The sequence below is a fragment of the Oncorhynchus masou genome, chromosome 2, assembly GCF_036934945.1.
Source record: "Oncorhynchus masou masou isolate Uvic2021 chromosome 2, UVic_Omas_1.1, whole genome shotgun sequence".
Lineage (NCBI taxonomy): Eukaryota > Metazoa > Chordata > Actinopteri > Salmoniformes > Salmonidae > Oncorhynchus > Oncorhynchus masou.
In genome coordinates this window covers 26,433,071-26,457,825 of record NC_088213.1, presented here as the reverse complement: position 1 = coordinate 26,457,825, position 24,755 = coordinate 26,433,071, and the positions used below count along the sequence as shown (strand labels likewise).

The window sequence follows — 24,755 nt, the reverse complement described above, 5'->3', positions numbered from 1 at the left end:
TTGTTTTAAGTCCGTTTATTTTATTCAAATAGCAAACTTAGCTTGATCCGACAGTTAATTTCACGTATTAATTTGCAGCAACCTTTAAAAAAATACAGCCAGCTCTACCGTATTGCAGCAGCCATTTTACATAAATGAAAAACTAACATGTACATTCTACATAGAAACTACAGAAAGTTGAAATAACGTAACATTACTCTTAAGTCTCTCTTAACTTCTCCAGCTCTTTCTACTTATTCACACTGGATCAAATACCTTCCACTCCCATTAAGCCTGAGAAATAATCATAATTATTAATACTGGCCTTATCCTAATGAAGTAGGATTTCATTAGGATTGAACAAATGCCAATCTAAAGCATACGTGCCTTGCAATACTATTGTGGCAATTTCAACTAAAGGTATGTTCATTTTTGTATTTATCTTAATCTTCTTTGAATACCCCCTTGGTTCAATATGAACTTAACCTTTTCCTTTGTTCTCAGTCATTGCTGCTATGGCGCCCTCTGTCAGTCACTCAAATCATTACCGTAAAAAAAGAGAGGCCATACATAACATTCTATACTGTACTTCAAGTGCATATAGGACAGAGAGACACACACACATATATATATATATATATATTAAATGCAAGACAGAAATATTAACATTAATAGTCTGTATTTACTAATTGCCTGCAATCATTTAGCCACTAAAAACATTCAATATTGATATATAAAACAAGATATTGTAGAGTTTAACATTTATAAATATGTTTACCATTTATCAATACTGACCTTGTAGGTTTGGCTGTATATATGATGGAGAATCTACAAATATAGGTAGAATCTCCAAATATATCTGAAACAAAAAACAAATACCAGAAACGCAGTTTATAAAGGCATATTAAGTATAAAGATGTAAGTCAGATTATACATATACAATAATATTTGACACAAATATCAGGCCAAATTAAGAGCAGATAACCTTTATAATGAAGAAGTACAATTCTCAAAATGTAAATATGTACATACAATCCCTTCATAAAAACTCAGCTTCCTCTCTTGGATGGAAACGTCCAGTGCAATATCATGTCATACTGTCCTTCAAAATAGCCAGCGATATGCTCTGCCCCACTGCCTACAACTAGAAGTTATGCTTCCTCCAGTTGAGAGAGTGCCTCCTCTTCCTCTTCCTGTGGCACTGCTCTCTCTTCTCTGGCCAGGGGAAGCCTCCCTCAGCTGCTCTGTACACCTCATCATACTCATCGCTGTCGGAGTCATCCTCGGCTGCAGGGAAGGCCCTGTCTGGGAACACCTCCCTGAGTCTGGAGCTGAAAAACATCTCCAGGCTGCGACCTGCCTGGGCCACCTCTGAGTCCGGCTGGAGGACAGACAGAGAAACCAAAAATTAAACACAGCTCATCTCAGGTTTTACTACTGTGACCCAGATCAGTACTTACAATTGCAATGTGGGACATTTAATAATGTAAATGATACAATAAAATATGCATTTGCAATATAGCACTGAAAGAGTGGTCAATATATACAGTTTAACCTCTATCACTAAATTATTATTAATCTATATAACTTACATAATTGAACTTTGCACAGTTCCTGAACATGAGGGAGACATCAGCCACAAACTCCTCGGGTGAATAGTAGTGGTGAGTGCTCCTCTTGCTGAGTTTGGCCCTGATCACAGACAGATCCATGGGCCTTTTGATTATCTGGTAGTAGTGGCGAGCCTAGGTTTCAAAACATGTTTTATTAAACCAGATCACTGTGTTTTTGCGGAGTATTGTGAATACTAACATGCTGATTAAGAATAAGATTGGGATCACTTACCAGTGGACTGACCGGCTCATGGAAGGGAGCACTTAGCATGTTGCTGCAGATCAACAGAGTCAACCTCTCACATTTCTACAGAGGGGGGACAACATTGATTTCTTACGATAAATAACATTTACTGTAACTAGTAGGTGTGAAACCCCACTTACAGAAGACATTGAGCCCTCCTTGACACTACTGACTGGTCATTACCAGTAATATGTTGAGTCTAGTGTCAGTTGATTCAAATTTTCATAATGTAAGAATAATACTTACTCTCTGGTCACAAGCAGAGAGACCATGAGGTAGTGGCTTTCCTGAACATTCTGCAGCCAGCCTCTGGTTCTCACAGTCATACTCCACCTCTGGCTGCTGGATATCTCTGCAGAAGGTACACACCCAGTCACCCCTGAAGTGGAAGAGGACACAGAGGCAGACATTGGCTATCTTCAACCATAGAGCAGTAGTGTAGACAAGACTGATGGATGAGAGAAGTGAGGCGTCACAAATGGCCCTTATTCTACTTTTGACCAGAGCCTTATGAGCACCATGAGCCTTATGAGCCCTATGAGCCCTATGAGCCCTATGAGCCCTATGAGCCCTATGAGCCTTATGAGCCCTATGAGCCTTATGAGCCCTATGAGCCCTATGAGCCTTATGAGCCTTATGAGCCCCATGAGCCCTATGAGCCTTATGAGCCCTATGAGCCTTATGAGCCCTATGAGCCTTATGAGCTCTATGAGCCTTATGAGCCCTATGAGCCTTATGAGCCAATGAGCCTTGTGAGCCCTATGAGCCTTATGAGCCCTATGAGCCTTATGAGCCTTATGAGCCCTATGAACCTTATGAGCCTTATGAGCCCTATGAACCTTATGAGCCTTATGAGCCTTATGAGCCTTATGAGCCCTATGAACCCTTATGAGCCCTATGAGCCTTATGAGCCTTGTGAGCCCTATGAGCCCTATGAGCCCTATGAACCTTATGAGCCCTATGAACCTTATGAGCCCTGGTCAAAAGTAATGCATTATAAAGGTAATTGGATGCGATTTTATTTTTATTTATTTTTTTAACCTTTATTTTACTAGGCAAGTCAGTTAAGAACAATTTCTTATTTTCAATGATGGCCTAGGAACAGTGGGTTAACTGCCTGTTCAGGGGCAGAACGACAGATTTGTACCTTGTCAGCTCGGGGATTCGAACTTGCAACCTTTCGGTTACTAGTCCAACGCTCTAACCACTAGGCTACCCTGCCGCCCAGTCTATGACTTATGGTGATTAGATGACTTACGTGGGGAAGCTGAGGAGAGCAGGCACATGGCAGGACAGGTGGAAGACTTTGGGGCAGTGGTCACAGCATAGAAGGTCTCCTCCGATCAGACACACGGCACAGAAGTCTTCACTCTCCATCTCCATGGTCTCTGCCCCAGGCAGGGCCTGCTCAGCTCCTTCACAATGCATCTGTGGACCAGGGTCTGCATGCAGGGACCTCTGGGCTGGAGGGGACTCCACTCCTGGTTCAAGACCTAGAGAGGCTGGGTCAGGAGTGATAGAGGCTGGGTCAATGGCTGAGTCTGGCTCCGATTCAAGATCTGGTCCAGATTCTGCAGACCCTTGTGATTCAGGGGGTTGTGCACAGTCTGATTCCAGGTCTGAATCTAATCCCGGACGTGTTTCAGATGGAAAACGGGGGTCTGAACCAGGGTCAGGTTGGAGGTCTGATTCCATATCAGCCTCCGATTCCGCATCAGCATCCAGGTCTTCACCATTCTCTGATTCTAAACCATTCTCTGATTCTTCACTACCTTCTGATTCCACTCTAGGTTCTGATTCCACACTAGGTTCTGATTCCACACTAGGTTCTGATTCCTCACTAGGTTCTGATTCCACACTAGGTTCAGATTCTGTAGCAGCCTCATCAGGAGATCCCTCATCAGCAACTGATTCCAGACCAGCCTCCGATGCAGACTCAGCTTGTGGGTCAGATTCTGGTTGTGGGTCAGACTCTTGCTGGGGATCCGATTCTGGTTGTGGGTCCGAGTCCAGTTCCGGGTCAGAAACTATTTCTGAGATTGACCTGGGATCTGAGTCAGAGTCAAGGTCAGGTGCAGAGAAAGGTGGGGGTGATACAAGATCAGTGGCGGGTACTTGCAGTGTGAGCTCTTTGTGAGGACTGTGTCTTCCATGCTCAGGCCAATCATTGATTACCAGAGGTGGGAGAGATTGATTGATAGTGTGTCTCTCTGAGTATTGTTTATCCAGAGACGGGCTGACCGTTGCGACCTTGGCTTCTTTTGATATTCCCTGTAGACAAAGTACAGAGTTTGACATTTAGAACATGCCAGTAGTATTTTACCGTGATCTGAAACACATTGCAATTTAGTTCAGACCTCTTCTCCGGGCTAATTGCTGCCGCTTATAAGAACCAGCTGGCGGACAAAACTAGTTCAGACATAATGTTTATCGTGGTTATGAAACTAGTATAATCTAACATCATAGACTTTCTGGAAGAGAAGAGAGTTCACAGTGTTTTAGTGGAGCATACCTCAGTCATCTTGTCCTTCCATCCCCTCTGTGGAACAGGTCCAGTCCTTTCTGTTGCAGTGTCTGGCAGAGGGTCACTCTGTCGCCGCCCCTGTGGTGGGATCCGAGACACCAGGATCTTCAGCCTTTCCAAACACACCACTGGAACCTTAGAACTGGAACTCCCAGGTTCCTTCTGAACCTCCCTGTCACTGATGTATGAAGAGGAAAGTGGTGAAGCAACGTAATTGTAGCTTTTCCCCTTTTGACTTCAACACATTTTTTGAAGATTTAGTGTGATGTTTAAATAGAATGTACCTGTTGTCTGGAGTCTTTCTTTGTATTCTGCATTTTCCTTTGACGTCATGCCCAGTCTCATCATATGCATAAACATAATCTTGTAAACAGGAGAAAGAATAATCATTTGATGAATCCATTTAACTGATGTGAAACAGAATTTGGATATTAGTGATGATGATATTGTATTCGTTTCTCAGTGTTCATATGTTTGAGAATATTGTTACTACATAATCAGAACATATTTATTGAGAGAGAGAGAGAGGGAGAGAGAGAGAGATGTAATTTATTATAGCCATGGTGTACAATATTGGCAGCTGGATCTGAATTGCAGTGTACAGTGTATACATAAATAAATACATCTGAGAAATACTTAAATCTGAGAAATGTATATTGTATAGTAATAAATACAGTGGGGCAAAAAAGTATTTAGTCAGCCACCAATTGTGCAAGTTCTCCCACTTTAGAAGATGAGAGAGGCCTGTAATTTTCATCATAGGTACACTTCAACCATGACAGACAAAATTCGGAAATAAAATCCAGAAAATCACATTGTAGGATTTTTAATGAATTTATTTGCAAATTATGGTGGAAAATAAGTATTTGGTCAATAACAAAAGTTTATCTCAATCCTTTGTTATATACCCTTTGTTGGCAATGACAGAGGTCAAACGTTTTCTGTAAGTCTTCACAAGGTTTTCACACACTGTTGCTGGTATTTTGGCCCATTCCTCCATGCAGATCTCCTCTAGAGCTGTGATGTTCTGGGGCTGTTGCTGGGCAACACGGACTTTCAACTCCCTGCAAAGATTTTCTATGGGGTTTAGATCTGGAGACTGGCTCGGCCACTCCAGGACCTTGAAATGCTTCTTACAAAGCCACTCCTTCGTTGCCCGGGCGGTGTGTTTGGGATCGTTGTCATGCTGAAAGACCCAGCCACGTTTCATCTTCAATGCCCTTGCTGATGGAAGGTTTTCACTCAAAATCTCATGATACATGGACACATTCATTCTTCCCCTTACACGGATCAGTCGTCCTGGTCCCTTTGCAGAAAAACAGCCCCAAAGCATGATGTTTCCACCCCCATGCTTCACAGTAGGTATGGTGTTCTTTGGTGGATGCAACTCAGCATTCTTTGTCCTCCAAACACGACAAGTTGAGTTTTTACCAAAAAGTTATATTTTGGTTTCATCTGACCATATGACATTCTCCCAATCTTCTTCTGGATCATCCAAATGCAAACTTCAGATGGGCCTGGACATGAACTGGCTTAAGCAGGGGGACACGTCTGGCACTGCAGGATTTGAGTCCCTGGCGGCGTAGTGTATTACTGATGGTAGGCTTTGTTACCAGCTCTCTGCAGGTCATTCACTAGGTCCCCCCGTGTGGTTCTGTGATTTTTGCTCACCGTTCTTGTGATAATTTTGACCCCATGGGGTGAGATCTTGCGTGGAGCCCCAGATCGAGGGAGATTATCAGTAGTCTTGTATGTCTTCCATTTCCTAATAATTTCTCCCACAATTGATTTCTTCAAACCAAGCTGCTTACCTATTGCAGATTCAGTCTTCCCAGCCTGGTGCAGGTCTACAATTTTGTTTCTGGTGTCCTTTAACAGCTCTTTGGTCTTGGCCATAGTGGAGTTTGGAGTGTGACTGTTTGAGGTTGTGGACAGGTGTCTTTTATACTGATAACAAGTTCAAACAGGTGCCATTAATATAAGATAACAAGTGGAGGACAGAGGAGCCTCTTAAAGAAAAGTTACAGGTCTGTGAGAGCCAGAAATCTTGCTTGTTTGTAGGTGGCCAAATACTTATTTTCCACCATAATTTGCAAATAAATTCATTAAAAATCCTACAATGTTGATTTTCTGGATTTCTTTTCTCATTCTGTCTGTCATAGTGGAAGTGTACCTATGATGCAAATTACAGGCCTCTATCATCTTTTTAAGTGGGAGAACTTGCACAATTGGTGGCTGACTAAATACTTTTTTGCCCCACTGTAAATAAATGATAAATATAGTAAGTAAGTAGCTCAGTACCAGGCTCTGTCTTGTAAATGGTCAATGGTGACAGGCGTAGGTTGGGCTGGCCTCTGGAGGGAGGAGTGGCTAAGGACCTCTCCAGGGAGGCCACAGATCGTATCACTCCATCAGAAGACAGCCTCCTCCGCCTGAGATCCATAAAACCCTGCTGAGGGAGGGAATCAGTCATAATCAACATCAACTACTATATCAAGCACAGACACCAACCATATTTTACATCCAAAGTCTGTAAGAATAAGGAGGAGGGACACCTTAGTGTTAGCTTTAGGAATGTGTTTAGTAAGATAAACCAGATATCGTTACAAAACATCATGGGTATTGTACTGCATCATGCTACAAAGTCAACTGCAGAGACAAAAACAAGAAAAGGCTTTGCCACCAAAAACCTGGAATCTGATTGACCCAAAAAGGTAATTTTGTTAAATGTACCTTTAAACAGCAACACTAGCAACTTTGTCCAATTTGTTTGCAATAAAAGCAAATGGACTCATTGCTGTATCAGTTCTATTGGTAATGTGTTTTACCCTCTGCAAAGAATTTACATTGCCAAGTGTGTAACAAGAACAAGGTTTAAAGTCTGACAGCCAAACCTTTCTGCCACATTTATATGTATCCCTTTAAAATCAAATCCCAAACTGCTGAGACTGTGCCTTAAAATAACTTTTTCATCTGACATATTGTACTAGATACAGTATTTGGAATTTTGTTTTCTTTTACAATGTTCTTTTCTTTGTAGCTATACTGTAATGTCCCTAATGGAACTGTATAATGGCATGTCTCTTATAAAAGCTCTGATCAGAACAACCTTAACAGCTAGACAGCCTTAACAGCTAGACAGCCTTAAGAAGCTGACATGTAATAATGGAAGTTGAAGAGAATAGGCATGACTCTCGATCACAATTAAAATGTCCATTAATTGTCCATTGAAAATCGTATAATAGAATGCCAGTCATTTATTGAGAATTGCTTGTCTCCAGTCAGCCATGACCTTTCACCTGCACTCTCCTTGGTAGCAGTAGGCATAGAATTACATGAATTATAGGATCTCTATGGCAGCAGGTCTCTGTTCATTAATGGGTTAATGGGTTACCTGGTCTGCCATGCGTCCCCGTTCTACGGCTGCTGTTGCTGTTGCTAAGCTGTGGGTGGCCCCCAGGGGCCTGTCTGTGGAAGGGCTGCTGGAGGGGCCTGCCAGTTCTGGTGGGATGCTCTGGGATCGACTCTTCCTCCCACACAGTAAGCTGGGCCTGCTGCTCTGAGCATCAACACTGAACCCATGGGTCGTCACAGACATCTCCAGTGAAGTGGATCTCTGTCAGGACACAGAAACACAAAAGCAGACTGCCTTAGCACACTCTACTGTTGCTGACTGAGCATCATACAACACAGGTGCATCTATTCATGTCATAGCAACAGAGAGACAGTGCGGTGGTGGGAGGTGTGTGGCAGAACCACCTTCAGTATCACACGCACTAAGGACACCACTCAGAATCCATTCTGTGAGCCCTGCCTGTCTGATTAAAAACAACACAATCGCTGCAAAGCCCATTCATTTCAGCGAGAGATGACCCACACAACTGCTCACAACACCGTTATTCTACTGATAATGAAGGGCTTAGTTACAACACCAATTATCGTATGTAAATCCACCATCAGAAGTGCGTTAGCTAGGCTCCTTTGAATAAGCGGCATTAGCACATCACAGATTAGACTCTCTTTCTGTCTCTCCTCCATTGGTCTCCTCCTCTCATCATCATTTCATTAATGCGAGTTTTCCAAAAAGCCCCCAGCAACTGTGTCTCTGTGCTAATGCAGCCATATGCCTGACAAAGCTTGAGCACTAGCCTGTGTCTCAGCACCCCTCCTCTTCCTCTCACCCCTCCTCTTCCTCTCACCTCTCCTTCCCTCCCTTTTTTTATCTGTCTTATTTCTCACAGCGCGCCACACACCATGGAGATTTAGACCAGTTGACACAGAGCATGTGCTCATAATTACCACTCGGTTAAAACACTTACCTGATCCGCGCCCCGAGGAGAGGTGTGAAGGAGTCTAAATGTGGAGAAAAAAGCTATAATCCTCTTCTAGAGGAAGAGGGAGAGAGACAGAAGACAGGGATGTATCTGAGAGAAGTGTACCCAGAGCTGAAATCAACCTCCCAGCTCCACCTATTCCCCAAGTGTCTCATTATTACCAGGTTAAGTACGTATGTGGCTGTGCCCAAGCGCTTTTTCTTCTCACTTTCACTCACTGTGTCTTGGCAAGGCGGAAATCATGTGCCTCTGTTGTTTTAATCATGCAGGAAGAAAATTTTTGATCAGTGATCATTCGGTTGCTCAATCCCTGGTACCAAGGGTACTAATAATAAACAGTATAATCTTTTTTTAGCTTTACTGCAATGCTGCACTTAAGTTAAAAAATATATATTTCAGCATAGCTGGTGCCTTTATTGTGTTAGTGTTCCTCTTTCTTAAGCATAGTCCCTTCTTCAAATGGAAGCCAGTCAGGTTTCTGTAGCACCATCTGTTTTCAGGGCAGCTGTCAACCACTGTGACTGATAATTTGGCGTAAACAAAGTTATTGCCCGAATTCTTTCAATATCCGCTGTATGTAGATATTGAGACAGGAAATACTGCTGTCAGCCTGGGTTTAAGACTTGCTATCACGCAAAGCTCCCTGCGGTACAATGTGCTTTCAGCTTCAATTATAACACCATGAAACTAATTTACTGTATCCAGCCTTCCCTCAACCCATTGGCTTTTTATTCTGCCATAATGCACAACCGAAGTGAAACAATGGCTGTACCTTGAACTATTCTCTTCAGGACAGGTGTGTGACCTGTGGTTTGTGTGTGCGTGTATGTGTGCTTGGCCAGAAGCGAGGCAGGTCTGAGGCATGTGTGCTACTGTTAGTCTGAGAGGTGTTTGTGAGCAAGACTGTGTGTTTTGACACCTCTGAGCTCAGAGTGTGTGGTGAGGTCTATAAGGCCTCACCACACAGAGAATGAGGAGGGACAAGTGTGACCACTGGGGAGTCAACAGAGTGAAAGCGAAATTAGGTTGTGGGACCTATACAACTCTCTGGTCAGCAGACAACAATGGGGGAACTCCAATGTGGGCCAAAAGTGCACTATCGCTGAGCAAACATGGACAGCTTTACTACGTTGATATGGTTTAAACATCTCTGATGTTCATTATAGTGTGATTTGGTCAACTCACCCTGCCATCTCTGCAGTCTCTGGATGGCTGTGTAGTCCTGGCCTCCTGCTGCTCTTCCTCCTGCTGCTCCACTGTCACTAGGGGAGACAGGAGCTGCTGCTGCTGCTGCTGCTGGATCCCATCTGTCAGCACCTCTCTGTCCACCCCTGTCTGTACATGTGTCTTCTCCCTGCTCCCCTCCTGGATCTGCTCTGTCAACACCTCTCTGTCCACAGCTGGCTGCCCAGGAGTCTGCTCTCTCTCTCTGCTGGCCTGCTGGCCCTGGCCTTCCCAGGCCCCATCTGTGGCTGGCTGTGCATGAGTGTCGGGAAGCGGCTGAATCTGAGGCTGGTAGGGGGCTGTGGCTGGGGGCTGGAGTCCAAGACCTCCACTGTTGGAGCTGGAGCTGAGCAAGCCTGGGTCAGCAGCCGGGAGATGCGCTGGCTGTTGGGGACGCTGCATGGAGGAGGGCACCACAGCTGGTGGACCTGGAGGACTGTCAGGGCTCCAGCACCTCAGCAGCTGACTCTGGTGCAGGGCCAGGGAGGGAGAGCTGAGGGTGGACTGGGCACACCTGGCGGAGTAGGGGTTGGGTTCCCGCTGGGTCTTGTCCAGCTGCACAGCTGGCTGTGGGGGTATGCAGTGGATGCAGCACATCTGGGGCTGACAGCAGGCCTGGAAGGCACAGCCCTGGTCCCGCCCTCCATGGCACACAGATGGCAGGGACAAGCAGGTGATAGGCTGGGGCCTCAGGATGCTGGGGAAGGCCACACCCTCAGAGTAGGAGCGATTTCCCCCCTCTGCAGTGAGCTGACCTAGAACAACAGAGATACTTGTAGTTTAGGAATCAGGCCAGGTCTCCAGTAGGAAGGCATTAAATGCAACACTTTCAATAATTACATACAACTAGTTTACAACCAGCCACTGCAGCCAAGCTACTGCAGCCAAATCATTTAAGCCTTAGTTTACCCAAAGTTGAGATCTGCTTAGTCCAGTAGCTGGCATCCCAGTTGAACTTGATCTTCACAGGGAGCCAGGCGTCTGAGTGTAGTGGGGGTTCAAGCAGGCGCTGCATCTGGAGAGAAATCTAAAGTAGGACAGGCGTAATGTAAAAGCCCAAATTAACTTTTTCATAATCAACTCCAAAAATGTTTTCTTACTCTGTTTTTAAATGAGACAAGAAAATGGCATGGTATTTTACAAGCGGCAAAAAAATGGCCTTGTGTTTGACCCGCAAGCCCACCCTTCTGTCCCTTCAGACCTACCAGCTCCCTGCTGAAGAGAAGTGGGTTCTTGAGGTGGTGGGCCGTTGCCCAGCTGATGAAGTTTTGCACATGGTCCAGCTGGCTGCACATCTCTATCTCCCCCTGCAGCTGGTCCTCCAGACGCCGCTGGAAGTCCTCCGAGATCTTCTACACACACACACACACACACACACACACACACACACACACACAGAGGCAGACAGAAACATGCTCACGTGTAATTGCTGGCACGGAGAGAGTGAATTACAGATGGAAAGAGAGGGGCTAATCAATGGCTTGTTTTTCGACAGATTTCATTCCTAAGATCCCTGCTTTTTTGACAGATCATTATTGCCTCTCCATTGCGAGCGGTCAGAACTGATTAGATAATGTTGGGAGCGCTCCTGATTAGGAACATGTACTTCATGGTCAGCTAGACACTGGAGATGAATGCCCCTGGAAACACAGAGACTGAGGAGAGAGAGAGAGAGAGAGAGAGAGAGAGAGAGAGAGAGAGAGAGAGAGAGAGAGAGAGAGAGAAAGAAAGAAAGGGAGAGAGAGGGAAAGTCATTACCTCCAGTTGCTCTATTAATAGGTTGGCCCGTTTGTTCAGCTCATTCATCATAATCATCTTTGCCATTTTAATCTGGTTCTCAGCCTTCCTCTGCGTGATCTTTACACCGTGCAGCCTGAGAGGAACACAGAGAAAATAAATGACATTCTGATTACTGACAGAGAAACCAAAACAGTTGATGGATTGTGGTGTATAAGTGCTTTATTGCACTTGGATGCTTTACATATGTTAGATGGGTATTTCATTCAGAGTTGGACAGTGTATTGTATATGATCTTTGAGAGGACATTTCCATGTCATCAACATTGCTCTGGTAAATTTGAGCCAGGTTTCTGAGACCACCAGCTGTTGGCTTTACACTTGCTTTATGAGATCAGTGTATACTCCTGATCATTCTACACATCTGTCAGTAATGTATTGTACAAGCGGAGCTTACCTGTCCTCTATCTGTTTGGCTGTGCTCTCCACTGCAGACCTCCTCTCCTCCACCTGAGCCATCAGGCTCTCAAACTGCCACTGTTGGTCCTGCAGGGCCTTTCCAATGTGCACCAGCCTGAGGACAAACAGATATCACAGTGGGTCAAATAATACAATAGAAACACCACTTAACCTCACCACTTAACACCCTTTCATTTCAAGCATCTCCTTGAGGGATAGTTACTGTATGACGTTAGGGACTATTGGGACCACTAATGCACTGCAAAATCACTGGCAACAGGGCAATGTATCATATGGACTGAATTAGAATTAGGTAGGTTGAAGATATGCACCAGACACAACGCAGGAGGTTTTTAACCTGCTGTTAGCCCCTCACTGTAATGCCCTTGTGCCGTGTCTAAGGACTGACCTGTGGTTCTTGTGGGCGGACAGGTGACAGCTGCTGCAGCACATGAGGTCACAGGACTCGCAGAAGAGCTCCAAGGGCTCTTGTCTGTGAGAGTGGCACATGAGGATGGGGCGGCCACATGAGCCAGGGCCTGCCGGGCAGAGGGGGGAGGGGAGAGAGAAGCATAGCATTACCACAGAGAAGGACTAAACAAGCAATTCACACTACAGCTTAAGCCGTTGGGAGTAATTGGTACTGTACAAGAAAATAAATGCACATAGATATATCATGCAAACAAATGTTCAATAACACATCATGTAAACAAAAGTGGCCTACTAAAAGGCAACTGTATAACATTCATGTCTGGCAGCACACAGTTTATGTACATCAATGTTTTATTCTATTGTTATATCAAGCTACAAGACAAACTACTATTTCGCTGAATGTTTCCTGTTTAGTTTTGTTTAATTTTGCTTAAAATGTTATCTGCAATCTCATTCTACTCTATTTTAGAGTTGGAAAATACGTTGAATCTGATATTGGTCCTCAAGTTAACATGCATTACATGAGTCATTCAGTATCATCATCATTCCAAAACTATTTTAGGTTAGGAAAATATGGCATCCTTTAAATCTAGTAAATACTTCTGGGCTTAAAGAATGGGTAGACAGATGGAAAATAGGGCAGAGAGAGAAGGTCTTTGATCGGAGAAATGAAAGACCAGTGCCAATCTAGATTAATAACTTTGTTCGGTTGGCTTTTGAAGAATCAAACAAAACCTTCACACCTAGGATGTAGACAGTAACAAATGCTGCTAGAGAACAAATTACTTTCATGTGTGCATGCATAAACGGCCATGTTTTAAAAATAAATGCTGCATTAGTCATTTGATTTGCAATGTAATGAGAGTTCCTACTCTATGCAAATTGTCTGTATAAATAGCTGGAAATGTGATTCTTATGCAGCACATATGTGACTTCCTGCCCAAAGTTATCACTTCCTCACACTAAGGTTGTATCCCAAATAGCACCTGTTCCCTACAGGGCTCTTGCCGAAAGTAGTGCACTATGTAAGAATAGGGTATCATTTGGGACGGAGTCCAAGCAATCACCATGTAGCATTAGTTAATTTATTTCAAAATTGGACCCAAATTGACTGAAGCCTTTCATTGACTTTTGAGACCAGTAACAACCAATTGTTGTATCCTGATGCTGGTGTTTATTTCCCCTCTTGGGTAATGATTGTGTCATGAAACTGTGTGCACTGCACTCGGAGCAGGCCTAAGCATTGTTATGAGGGGTTAACAGAGAAGAATGGGTGATGTTTAGATGGCTATCCACTGTACACATTGAAGTTGGTCCTATGTCTATACTCTGGGGTGATGCAGAAGGTTTTCCCACAGTCACAGACACACACGCAGGCACAAACGCACACACAAACGCACACACACACAAACCACAAGGGGCAGGAAACAGATCACAATGTGATAGAGAGACCACAGGGTCACGATGAGTAAACACAGCCCCCAACAATACACAGTACTGCTGCTGCACACACACACACACACACACACACACACACACACACACACACACACACACACACACACACACACACACACACACACACACACACACACACACACACACACACACACACACACACACACACACACACACAGCTAAGCATGGCCCTAGTTAGTACAGTCAATTAAACACTGACTCAACAGAACAGTAAAGCGCTCAACACAACCCTATAACATAACAAGCACATCACAGTTCATACTGCAAACTGCTGCACACAGGCCCACAGAGCCTGACTAAAGTCACAGCTGAACATAGCTATCCGCTGAACACAACCCTACTGCATTCTGCTGGACACACCACTCCAATGAGCAGTGCCTTTTGCACAATGCTCTCCACAAGGCCTATTGTGCACTGCATAGCACAGCCCCAGTGCTAAATGCTGAGTGACCACATCCTGCCTGCAGAGCTACGCTTTCTCACCCGCAACACTTCAAACTGATGTTCTCACCAAAACACCAAAACAAAACACTGACACACTAAGACAGCAACACTTAGAGGTGGCAATAGAGGTGAGATGTGATCACAGAGTTACAGTATGACTTCGCCTTTTAGCATCCAAGAGTAGAGACCTAGAAAAGTACTTTTCAGCATCCACGAATAATATAACACTGTTGCTACAAAAATAGTATCATTCTCAGTGTTCACTCTCTGAATGTGGGCCACATGATAAAAGGAATTGTAATACATAAGGGTCTGCAGGAACCATTACTGTACCACCAACCATTACAGGCTGCATGCATAATTCATCACAATCATTCCTACTGAGACATGATTAACAAACAGACATGGGAAAAGTTGAAACAAAGAAACACAAACAGGTCTGATGACGACCCCGGGGAAATGAAGCCCATCTCCACCCAACCGGCCAAGGACACTCGGATGTGGAGACTGGAGAGACAGTGAGGGATGGGAGAACCTGTCTGGGACAGAGAGATGCTTGCCTGGTTCAGGTGGCGGCAGGGAGCTGGGGGCCATCTGGTCCCTCTGGTGCAGGTCGACACATTGGGTAGTGGGCTTCTGGTGTTGGTGCAGGTCTGAGAACTGAGGGGTGGCTCTCTGGTGCTGGTGCATGTCTGTGCACTGGTAGCACAGCCACTTGTTGCAGAATGTACACAAGCTCTGGGCTAGCCTGGGCTCTGGGCACTCTGAGCAACGCTGCCACACACAGAGAAGACCTGTCATGTATTGACACACATCAAGCGCGCACGCACACAAGCACACACACAGAACAACAAGGTCGTCTGATATAAAGATGGGGTGACATATGTCAGAAGTATTAGTGTTACCTCCCTCTGTACTTTGGGCTAAATCACACTCTTCAGAGCGGTCACTTGTGTCGATGCTCACACATTCTGAGCTATTCCCAGAGAATGTTAGATGCATTCGATCAAGTTCCTCAAAATGAAGCCATGTTGAGTCACAAACACAAGCTGCTCAACTAGCTGATTAATTTCCCTTTTAATGCAGCTTAAAGACAACTAGTAGCACAGAATGAAGTGCACATTCAAATCAAATGTACTGAAATCACATATCAAAATACAGCTGCAACAGTATAACAAACCAGGTCATACTGAAGTCATGCCAATTCCACAGGAGGATCCTTTCTTCTCTTAGAACGTGTTGTGTACCTCTTCATCCTCATCACATTACAGTTAACAGTTAACATTATCCCCTCACAGTTATTTGGAAAAATATTCATATTCACTTCGTTAGAAATACACTGAAGCACATCAAAGACTTGAGAGAGTCTGAATACCCTCGGGCTAAGACAGCAAATAATAAGTCCACGCATATACATTCATTCTATTTCTGCAATTGCCTCTACACACAGAGGCACAAACAATAGTAGAATAGAAAATCTGCATGTGGGGAAAAAAGAGAGTTGAGGTAATGTCAGCCGTGTCATAGGAATGTTAATAGAACGGTGAACGCCTTACCTTCTCCATGTCAGCAGTGGGGTAATGTGTCCTCTGGTGAACGGTGGAGCTGGTACCCAGCAGAGCTACTCTCACTATGGGAGGGAGAGGACAGCACAGCCTAATGCTCACACACAGCACTCACACTGACGCTTTTACCTGCGGCAGGAAGCAGCGTGCACCGAGAGGTGGCCCCAGAGAATACGGCTTACATGACAGCCTGCGTGCTGAGCTCTCCTCTCCTCTCCTCGCCTGGTTCATCTGTCTGTAGGACCCCTTACAGAACAGAAGTAGAGGAGTGTCAAATTCAAATCCATCCTCTAACACACAAAACATATAATCCTTTTTCTTAAATAAGCCTGTGCATAATAATTGGGAATTAGGGAGATACGATAATTATTTTTTTTCTAGGGCGAAATATCCCCGGAAGCCCTTCCCAAAATGGAAGGAGAGGCCGAATGACCTACAATGTTGGAGGGAATTGTAAGCACTGCAAACAGGAGTGGAGCAGGCTGGGATGGGATGGGATGGGCTGTAGTGAGCTGGGCTGTGGTGGGCTGGGTTGTGGTGGGCTGCTGGTGACCTCCTTCTACATCCCTGTATCAGCACAAGGAAGGGACAGGTCCCTCTGGAGCCACACATGCTCACATAGCACACCATAACCGGGTCAGGCTCTGATGAGCACCAGATGGGAGTAGGAAACACTCCTGCTATTCTCTCTAAAATGATGAAATCAATTAAGATCTTTATCACAGTATTGCAGAAGAGAAGGAATGGCACACTGCAAGGAAACAAAACTAACTTCATGGCTGGAAAGACAATCCATATACAGTACTAGAGAGGAGGATCATGTTGTAACTGTCTTAAAATGCATCAGCAAAAAGTGACACTATTAGAAGGGGGATATGACTCCTCCCGTTGCTGTAATGCTGAAAGAGTTGTGGCAAAGAGTAGTAAGACAGCCTCAATATGTGAAATCACGATCAAAACACCATCATTTCTGCTGCTCTGAGTCTGCCTAACACCAACCCCTGTAGTCTGACCTACAAATCTGACAACTTTCTCATCCTCTGGTGCTTCACAGGGGAGCTAAAAACCATCCCATTCCCCATTGTGTGCTCAAAGACCCACTTTAAAACACAATTAGTCAAACCTAGCGGACCCCGCCTCTTGTTCACTCAGCTCTCCTGCTTTTTAAACCCCCCTCCTCCCATTTCATACTCCCCATTTTGCTTTTAAACCAGAAAGGTGTTAGCACTATACCTCTCTGTGAGGGACAGCTCTCCTGCCCTGCTAAGTGAGGTTGGTACTGGATAAAAGGCAGCCTGAAAGCATGACATCTCTAGAGATATCACAATAATAGAAACTTCACTGGTGATGTCTCCCCTGAAAGCACACCTATGTAACATCCATTAACACTGAGGTGATGGGATCCAAGTGAAAAACCACTCCAATGTCACTTCCCTGATCAGACAATTATCTACATAGCGACTGTAAATATTCATAACTTCTTTGGCCAAACTCATCAACCATTCCCTGTACTGTACACTGTAATGGAAAACTGTAAATTATAAGGTCATTTTGGGTATTATCAATACTCTGAAACGTTTTACTGCAGCATACTGTAAATGATGGTGCATTGTGGAAAATGATGTGGGCGCAGAAAGAACTGCTGTATTTCTAATGGTACTGTAATTCCACCCCACAGAATACAGTACCATATCTTTGGAGCCCAAAAACCCTTTTGACCACTAGTGGGTATATGGTATTGTTGTTTCTGGATTGTCAACATACACTATATATACAAAAGTATGTGAACACCCCTTCAAATTAGTGGATTTGGCTATTTCAGCCACACCCGTTGCTGTGAGGTGTATACAATCGAGCACACAGCCATGCAATCTCCATAGACAAATATTGACAGTACAATGGCCGTACTGAAGAGCTCAGTGACTTTTAACATGGCACCGTCATAGAATACTACCTTTCCAACAAGTCAGTTCGTCTAATTTCTGCTCTGCTAGAGTTCAACTGTAAGTGCTGTTTTTGTGAATTGGAAATGTCTAGGAGCAACAATGGCACAGCCACGAAGTGATAGGCCACACAAGCTCACAGAATGGGACAGCTGATGCTGAAGCGCGCAGCGCATCTGTCCTGGAAGCAATGTCAGCACAATAACTGTCCGTAGGGAGCTTCATGAAATGGGTTTCAATGGCCGAGCAGCCACACACCTAAGATCACCATGCGCAATGCCAACTGGAGTGGGGTAAAGCTTGCTGCCATTGGACTTTGGAGCAGCGGAAACACATTCTCTTAAGTGATGAATCACGCTTCACCACCTGGCAGTGCGGGTTTAGCGGATGCCAGGCGAATGCTACCTGGCTGAATGCATAGTGCCAACTGTAAAGTTTGGTTGGAGGAGGAATAATGGTCTGGGGCTGTTTTTCATGATTCGGGCCCCTTAGTTCCAGTGAAAGGACATGTTAATGCTACAGCATACAATGACATTCTAGACGATTCTGTGCTTCCAACTTTGTGGCAACAGTTTGGGGAAGGCGCTTTCTTGTTTAAGCATGACAATGCCCCCAAGCACAAAGCGAGGTCCATACAGAAAAGGTTTGTCGAGATCGGTGTGGAAGAACTTGACTAGCTGGCCTGCACAGAGCCCTGACCTCAACCCATCGAACACCTTTCAATGCCCGACCTCACTAATGCTCTTGTGGCTGAATGGAAGCAAGTCCCCGCAGCAATGTTCCAACATCTAGTGGAAAGCCTTCCCAGAAGAGTGGAAGCTGTTCTAGCAGTAATATGGGGACCAACTCCATATTACTGCCCATGATTTTGGGATGAGATGTTCGACGAGCAGGTGTCCACATACTTTTGGTCATGTAGTGTATATATCAGTGGAGGCTGAGGAGGGGAGGACAGCTCATTATAATGGCTGGAACGGAGTGAATGTAATGGCATCAGACACATGGAAACCATGTGTTTGATACCATTCCATGAGCCCCTCCACCCCAATTAAGGCGCCACCAACCTGCTGCGGTACATATAACTGTAGATGAATACCTTCTCATTATCTAGTAACAATAGGCTCTCATATGAACACTGAGAGATTAAAACAGTATCATCCTCACTAATATCCAAATTCTGAATTCGCATCAGTTAAATGGATTCATCAAATTATTATTGTTCCCCCTCTGTCCACACACTTTTGGTCATATAGTGTATTTTTAGGCATGCCTTGTCTTAGGCTATATTGGTTGCACCCATGAGTGAGAAGGCTGTACTAATTTGCCCCATCAATTTGCATATGGGACAGATTGGAGTGGCAGCAAGTCTAAAAGCTTAAATAGTTGAACATTTTGCCATGTCCTTTTGGTCTGTTTGGCCCTTTAGTTGCTGCCAGTTTGGAAGCCTTTGTTAAGGCCTCTAGAAGTGCAAGTGATATAAAACACAAAATATTAATGAATATACTGTAATGTGTAAACACTTTACCTAGCAGCCAACCTGTTTGCACCAATCCCTTGTAATTACTGTATAATACTGTGAAATACAAACCACTCCCTATATTGATTTCATTCATCCATTCATTATTTTCCGATTACGGTAGCATTTACTTTTTTACAGTACATTCGAGCGGTATTGTACTGTGTGTCATTACACAGCACTTGCTTTGATACCGTATTTATATTACAGTATAAATAATACTGTAATATGAAATACAGAACTTTACTTGCCACCGAGCTGCCTGTAAGCTGCTGTCAAGTTCACAGTAACCCATTTTAAGTCCATAACTCATTATATGGCCTACAGGAGAAAAATGTGTTCAATACTCTTCCTTGGAATCTGCCTTGGGGTACAGATGTATCCGTATTGAATTAATGATAATAGCATATAAAAAAATCATAAAAGATATGCATAATTTAAATCATTTGAGCACTCTCCTCACTGAAGGTACTCTTGCGGTCCTCTGTTCAAAATCAGGCATAGTGAATCCATATACACAGTGAAACAGTGCCTTCAGAGAGAATTCCTACCCCTTGACTTATTCCACATTTTGTTGTGTTACTGTCTGAATTCAAAATGGATTAAATAGATTGTTTTCTCTCACCCATCTACACACAATACCCCACAATGACAAAGTGAAAACATGTTTTTTGAATTTTTTGCAAATGTATTGAAAATTAAATACAGAAATATCTAATTAACATATGTATTTACACCCCTGAGTCAATACCTTGTAGAAGCACCTTTAGCAGTGATTACAGCAGTGAGGCTTTCTGGGTGAGTCTTTAAGAGCTTTCCACAACTGGATTGGGCAATATTTTCCCTTTATTCTTTTAAAAAGTCTTCAAGCTCTGTCAAATGGGTTGTTGATAATTGCTAGACAACCATTTTCAGGTCTTGCCAAGACTTTCAAGTAGATTTCAGTCAAAACTGTAACTTGGCTACTTAAGAACATTCACTGTCTTCTTGGTAAGCAACTCCAGTGTAGATTTGCCCTTATGTTTTAGGTTATTGTCCTGCTGAAAGGTGAATTAATCTCCCAGTGTCTGGTGGAAAGCAGACTGAACCAGGTTTTCCGCTAGAATTTTGCCTGTGCTTAGCTCTGTTCTATTTCTTTTGTAACCCCAGTCCTCAACACTACAAGCATACCCATAACATGATGCAGCCAACACTATGCTAGAAATATGGACAGTGGTCCTCAGTAATGTGTTGCATTGGACTTTCCCCAAACATAACAATTTGCAGTTACTCCACAATACTAACCTAAATTAGAGTGAAAAGAAGGAAGCCTTTACAGAATAATAATATTCAAGAACATGCATCCTGTTTGCAACAAGGCACTAAAGTAATACTGCAAAACATTTGGGAATGCAATTAACTTCATGTCCTGAATCAATGTTGTTGATCCATCCTCAGTTTTCTCTTATTATAGCCATAAACTCTGTAACTGTTTTTCAAAGTCACCATTGACTTCATGGTGAAATCCCTGAGCAGTTTCCTTCCTCTCCAGCAACTGAGTTAGGAAGGACACCTGTATTTTTGTAGTGACTAGGAGTATTGATACACTATCCAAAGTGTAATTAATAATTTCACCATGCTCAAAGGGATATTTAATGTCTGTTTAGTTGTTTTACCCATCTACCAATAGGTCCCCTTCTTTGCGAGGCATTGGAAAACCTCCCTGGTCTTTGTGGTTGAATCTGTGTTTGAAATTCATGTCACGCCCTAACCTTAGTTATCTTTGTTTTCTTTATGATTTTGGTTGGGTCAGGGTGTGACGAGGGTGGTATGTGTGTTTTTGTATTGTCTAGGGTTTTTTGTAATTCTATGGGGTTTTGGTATGTCTAGGTATATGTAGGTCTATGGTGTTTGTAAAAAAAAAATTGAAAACCATAATTCCACTTTGACATTATAGGGTATTGTGTTTAGGCTACTGATCAAAAAATCTAAATGTAATACATTTTCAATTCATGCTGTAACACAAAACAATTAGGAGAAAGTCAAGGAGTGTATATACTTTCTGAAGGCACTGTATGTATCTGAATGTGTTTAGGCTACTTTTCTTTACATTATGACCCCTAATCCTGATGCACCATCCATGTATTAGGTCTTTCTATTGACTGATGATGAGTGCTGAGGGGGCTCTCTGAGAGCTGCTATGCGTTTCCTGTGAGAAGGAATGTGAGCACCACTCCCTGGCTGTCTGTCAATAACAGCATTATAGCAGTGCAACACCTCCCTGTGTTTCACTAACACCTCCCTGGAATTATTATTATATTTTCTTATTTAACTAGGCAAGTCAGTTAAGAACAAATTCTTATTCACAATGATGACCTACTTATAAAGGCCCCCCCCCCGCCTTATGGGACACCCGATCACGGACGGTTGTAATACAGCCCGGGATCAAACGCGGATCCGTAGTGACGCCTTTTGCACTACCATGCAGTACCTTAGACCGCTGTGCCACTCGGGAGGCCCTGTATGCTCGGGGAACTACACACTTCCCAGCTTGTTCATGTTTCTGCTGGCAATAAGAGCTATAATATGTGGATATGCAATTACTGCATAATTATCTTTTAAACCTCCCAATATGGAATCAATGTGTGGGGAAATTATTGTATTGTTGTTTTATACAGATTGGCCACACTAACACTTAACTGGGGTCAATGTCACTCACTGATAACCTATCATTGTCATCATGTAAATAAATGGTGTATTGAGCCTGAGCAATGAACGCAAACGTGGTTGCTGTTGCTTCAACCATTTTTTGTAAAATATCAAGTTGTTAAAAGTAAAACAAGTTATGATGCATGGCCAAGCTATCATTCCAGTAGGCAATGTGCAAATATTTGATTTTCATCATGATAGACAAGGAGCAGGTGAATGATTGACTTTCAAATTAGACAGATAGATTACGTAACAGAATCTAGTCTAATTATATTTACGCATTCCCTGCTGTAATCAAAATATAATGGTAACCTAACTGGTATCGATTTGTTGTTTATATGACATTGCTGAAATCTTGGCTTACATACAGTATCAGAGGATGCGCATAATTTGAGCTACTCAATAGCCAACAGAGCCGCACCTAAATCCATTCGATTATTTACGCATGTATTGCTGTCCAATAGATCATGCATTAGAATATCGTTTTTAAGATACAAAACACAATAGTTGCTCATAACATACCTCAAACGCAATAACTTTCGCTTTGGCAGTACGTCCGCAAGGTTCAGTCAGACAATATCAACTACCGTTATGTGATGACAATTGCTTTCAGTGTCAGTGCGCACGTAGTGTACTAGGACAAGCTACATTATTATTATGACCATGTTTACGAATTTGATTTGGACTGTAGGCTACTGGTATATTCACTGCGATACAGAATATACTCACCTAGGCCTACCCTACGATAGCGAAGGGCTGTCACAAGTCAAGTATGACCAAAGCTTGAGGTTTTTACCTTAACCTGATCATCGCCATATAGGGCAGGCTGTTCCCTCTCAATCCATTGGATGTCGCTGTTTTGTCCAGCTCAAATATTTTGGAGTTACAAAGTCTCGTGATTGATCGTGAGACTTACATGCGTATATTTCTTCGGGAAAACGGTACTTCCTATCTGAAATCTCACATCAAACTGCATCCTCTTACACTGTTCCACAACAGTGGAACTGATAAATATTCACACAATACCATATAATGAAAAAACAAATAGTTTTTTTGAAATTTTTGCAAATGTATTAAATATAAAAAGTATTCAGACCCTTTACTCAGTACGTTGTTGAAGCACCTTTGGCAGCAATTAAAGCCTTGAGTCTTCTTGGGTTTGACGCTACAAGCTTGGCAAGTTTGTTGCAGTCTTCTCTGCAGATCCTCTCAAGCTCTGTTAGGTTGGATGGGGAGCGTCGCTGCACAGCTATTTTCAGGTCTCTCCAGAGATGATCGATCAATCGGGTTCAAGTTCGGGCTCTGGCTGGGCCACTCAATTGTCTTGGCTGTGTGCATAGAGTCATTGTGTGAACCTTCGCCCCATTCTGAGGTCCTGAGCGATCTGGAGCAGGATGTAATCAAGGATTTTTTTTCTCATTTTATTTAACCTTTATTTAACCAGGTAGGCTAGTTGATAACAAGTTCTCATTTTGGTACCCTTCCCCAGATCTGTGCCTCAAGATAATACTGTCTCGGAGCTCTACGGACAATTCCTTCAGCCTCATGTCTTAATTTTGCTCTGACATGCACTGTCAACTTTGGGACCTTACATAGACAGGTGTGTGCCTTTCTAAATCATGTCCAATGAATGCACCACAAGTGGACTCCAATAAAGTTGTAGAAACATCTCAAGGATGATCAATGGAAACAAGATGCACCTGAGGCTCAATTTCAAGTCTCATGGCAAAGGGTCAGAATACTTATGTAAATAAGGCTACATTTCTGTATTTTTATTAATACAATTTCAAAAATGTCTAAAACTTTGTGTAAATTGATGAGGAAATAATTTGACACAATTAAGGCTTTAATGTAACAAAATGTGGAAAAACTCAAGGGGTCTGAATACTTTCTGTATGCACTGTATACCTAACCTGTTAGTCCTGAGACTATTGTCTCATCCTGACACCCTCTGTTCCTCGGTTGTCTTCGACAGATAGAGCTAGAACATAAACATCTTATTCACTGAATGGCCTTCCTGTACACTGGTCAATTACCCAAATACACACTCAGTGACAATTTCATCTGTACACATGTTCTGGGATACTATTGACTAATATATTACTCATAAATATGACCCACAAATGCATTTAAGCACCCAAAATTGACAAGTTACTCACATTATTCGGTTCCAGATTGTTGTTCCATTCCTTGCCAAAACATAAAATCACTAGATGTCAAGTCTGACAACTCAATGACAAGTCCCCCACAGCACCCAACTGTAGTTGGTGGGGTGGAATCCCAAAAGGCACACATAGCTACCACATGCTGCCAATAACCTAATTATGTCCTCACACATCACTCCAGTGGCTGTCACTGCCATGCTTTTATCAGCTCTGCTGACTCGGAAGCTTACTTAAATCTGTTTTGAGTGTTTGACTTCTTTAAAATGTGTGATCCAACCGCCGTCTGTACAGAGCCACCTGGGTTCCACCTAAAGAGGAACAATGACCTTGTTCACCGACTGTGCTTCCTGTAATTGCTGATGAAGTTCTGTTTCCTCTGAACAGTAACACATAAAAAGGTTAAAAGAATC

The 24,755-nt window shown here is 43.3% G+C and overlaps 1 protein-coding gene across 7 annotated transcripts; it reads right to left on the bottom strand.

The window, feature by feature from the left end:
* LOC135557711 (tripartite motif-containing protein 66-like) lies at positions 1 to 24,657 on the bottom strand. 7 transcript variants are annotated; one of them, XM_064991266.1, is made up of 19 exons: positions 24,340 to 24,657; positions 24,094 to 24,161; positions 16,163 to 16,279; positions 15,029 to 15,242; positions 12,523 to 12,652; positions 12,112 to 12,228; positions 11,677 to 11,791; positions 11,124 to 11,270; positions 10,828 to 10,945; positions 9,880 to 10,673; positions 7,755 to 7,976; positions 6,662 to 6,812; positions 4,645 to 4,723; positions 4,349 to 4,538; positions 3,095 to 4,107; positions 2,083 to 2,215; positions 1,825 to 1,899; positions 1,572 to 1,724; positions 1 to 1,360 (listed from the first exon to the last, which is right to left on the bottom strand). In XM_064991266.1, exons 3-19 carry the CDS (start codon positions 16,262 to 16,264, stop codon positions 1,124 to 1,126), a joined length of 3,990 nt encoding a protein of 1,329 aa, XP_064847338.1. In that variant the 5' UTR covers positions 16,265 to 16,279; positions 24,094 to 24,161; positions 24,340 to 24,657; the 3' UTR covers positions 1 to 1,123. The 7 variants fall into 7 exon arrangements, with proteins under 7 accessions (XP_064847338.1, XP_064847346.1, XP_064847355.1 ...); XM_064991274.1 differs by lacking the exon at positions 24,094 to 24,161; XM_064991283.1 differs by lacking the exons at positions 24,094 to 24,161; positions 24,340 to 24,657 and adding an exon at positions 22,703 to 22,790.
* Between the last annotated feature and the right edge of the window lie 98 nt (positions 24,658 to 24,755).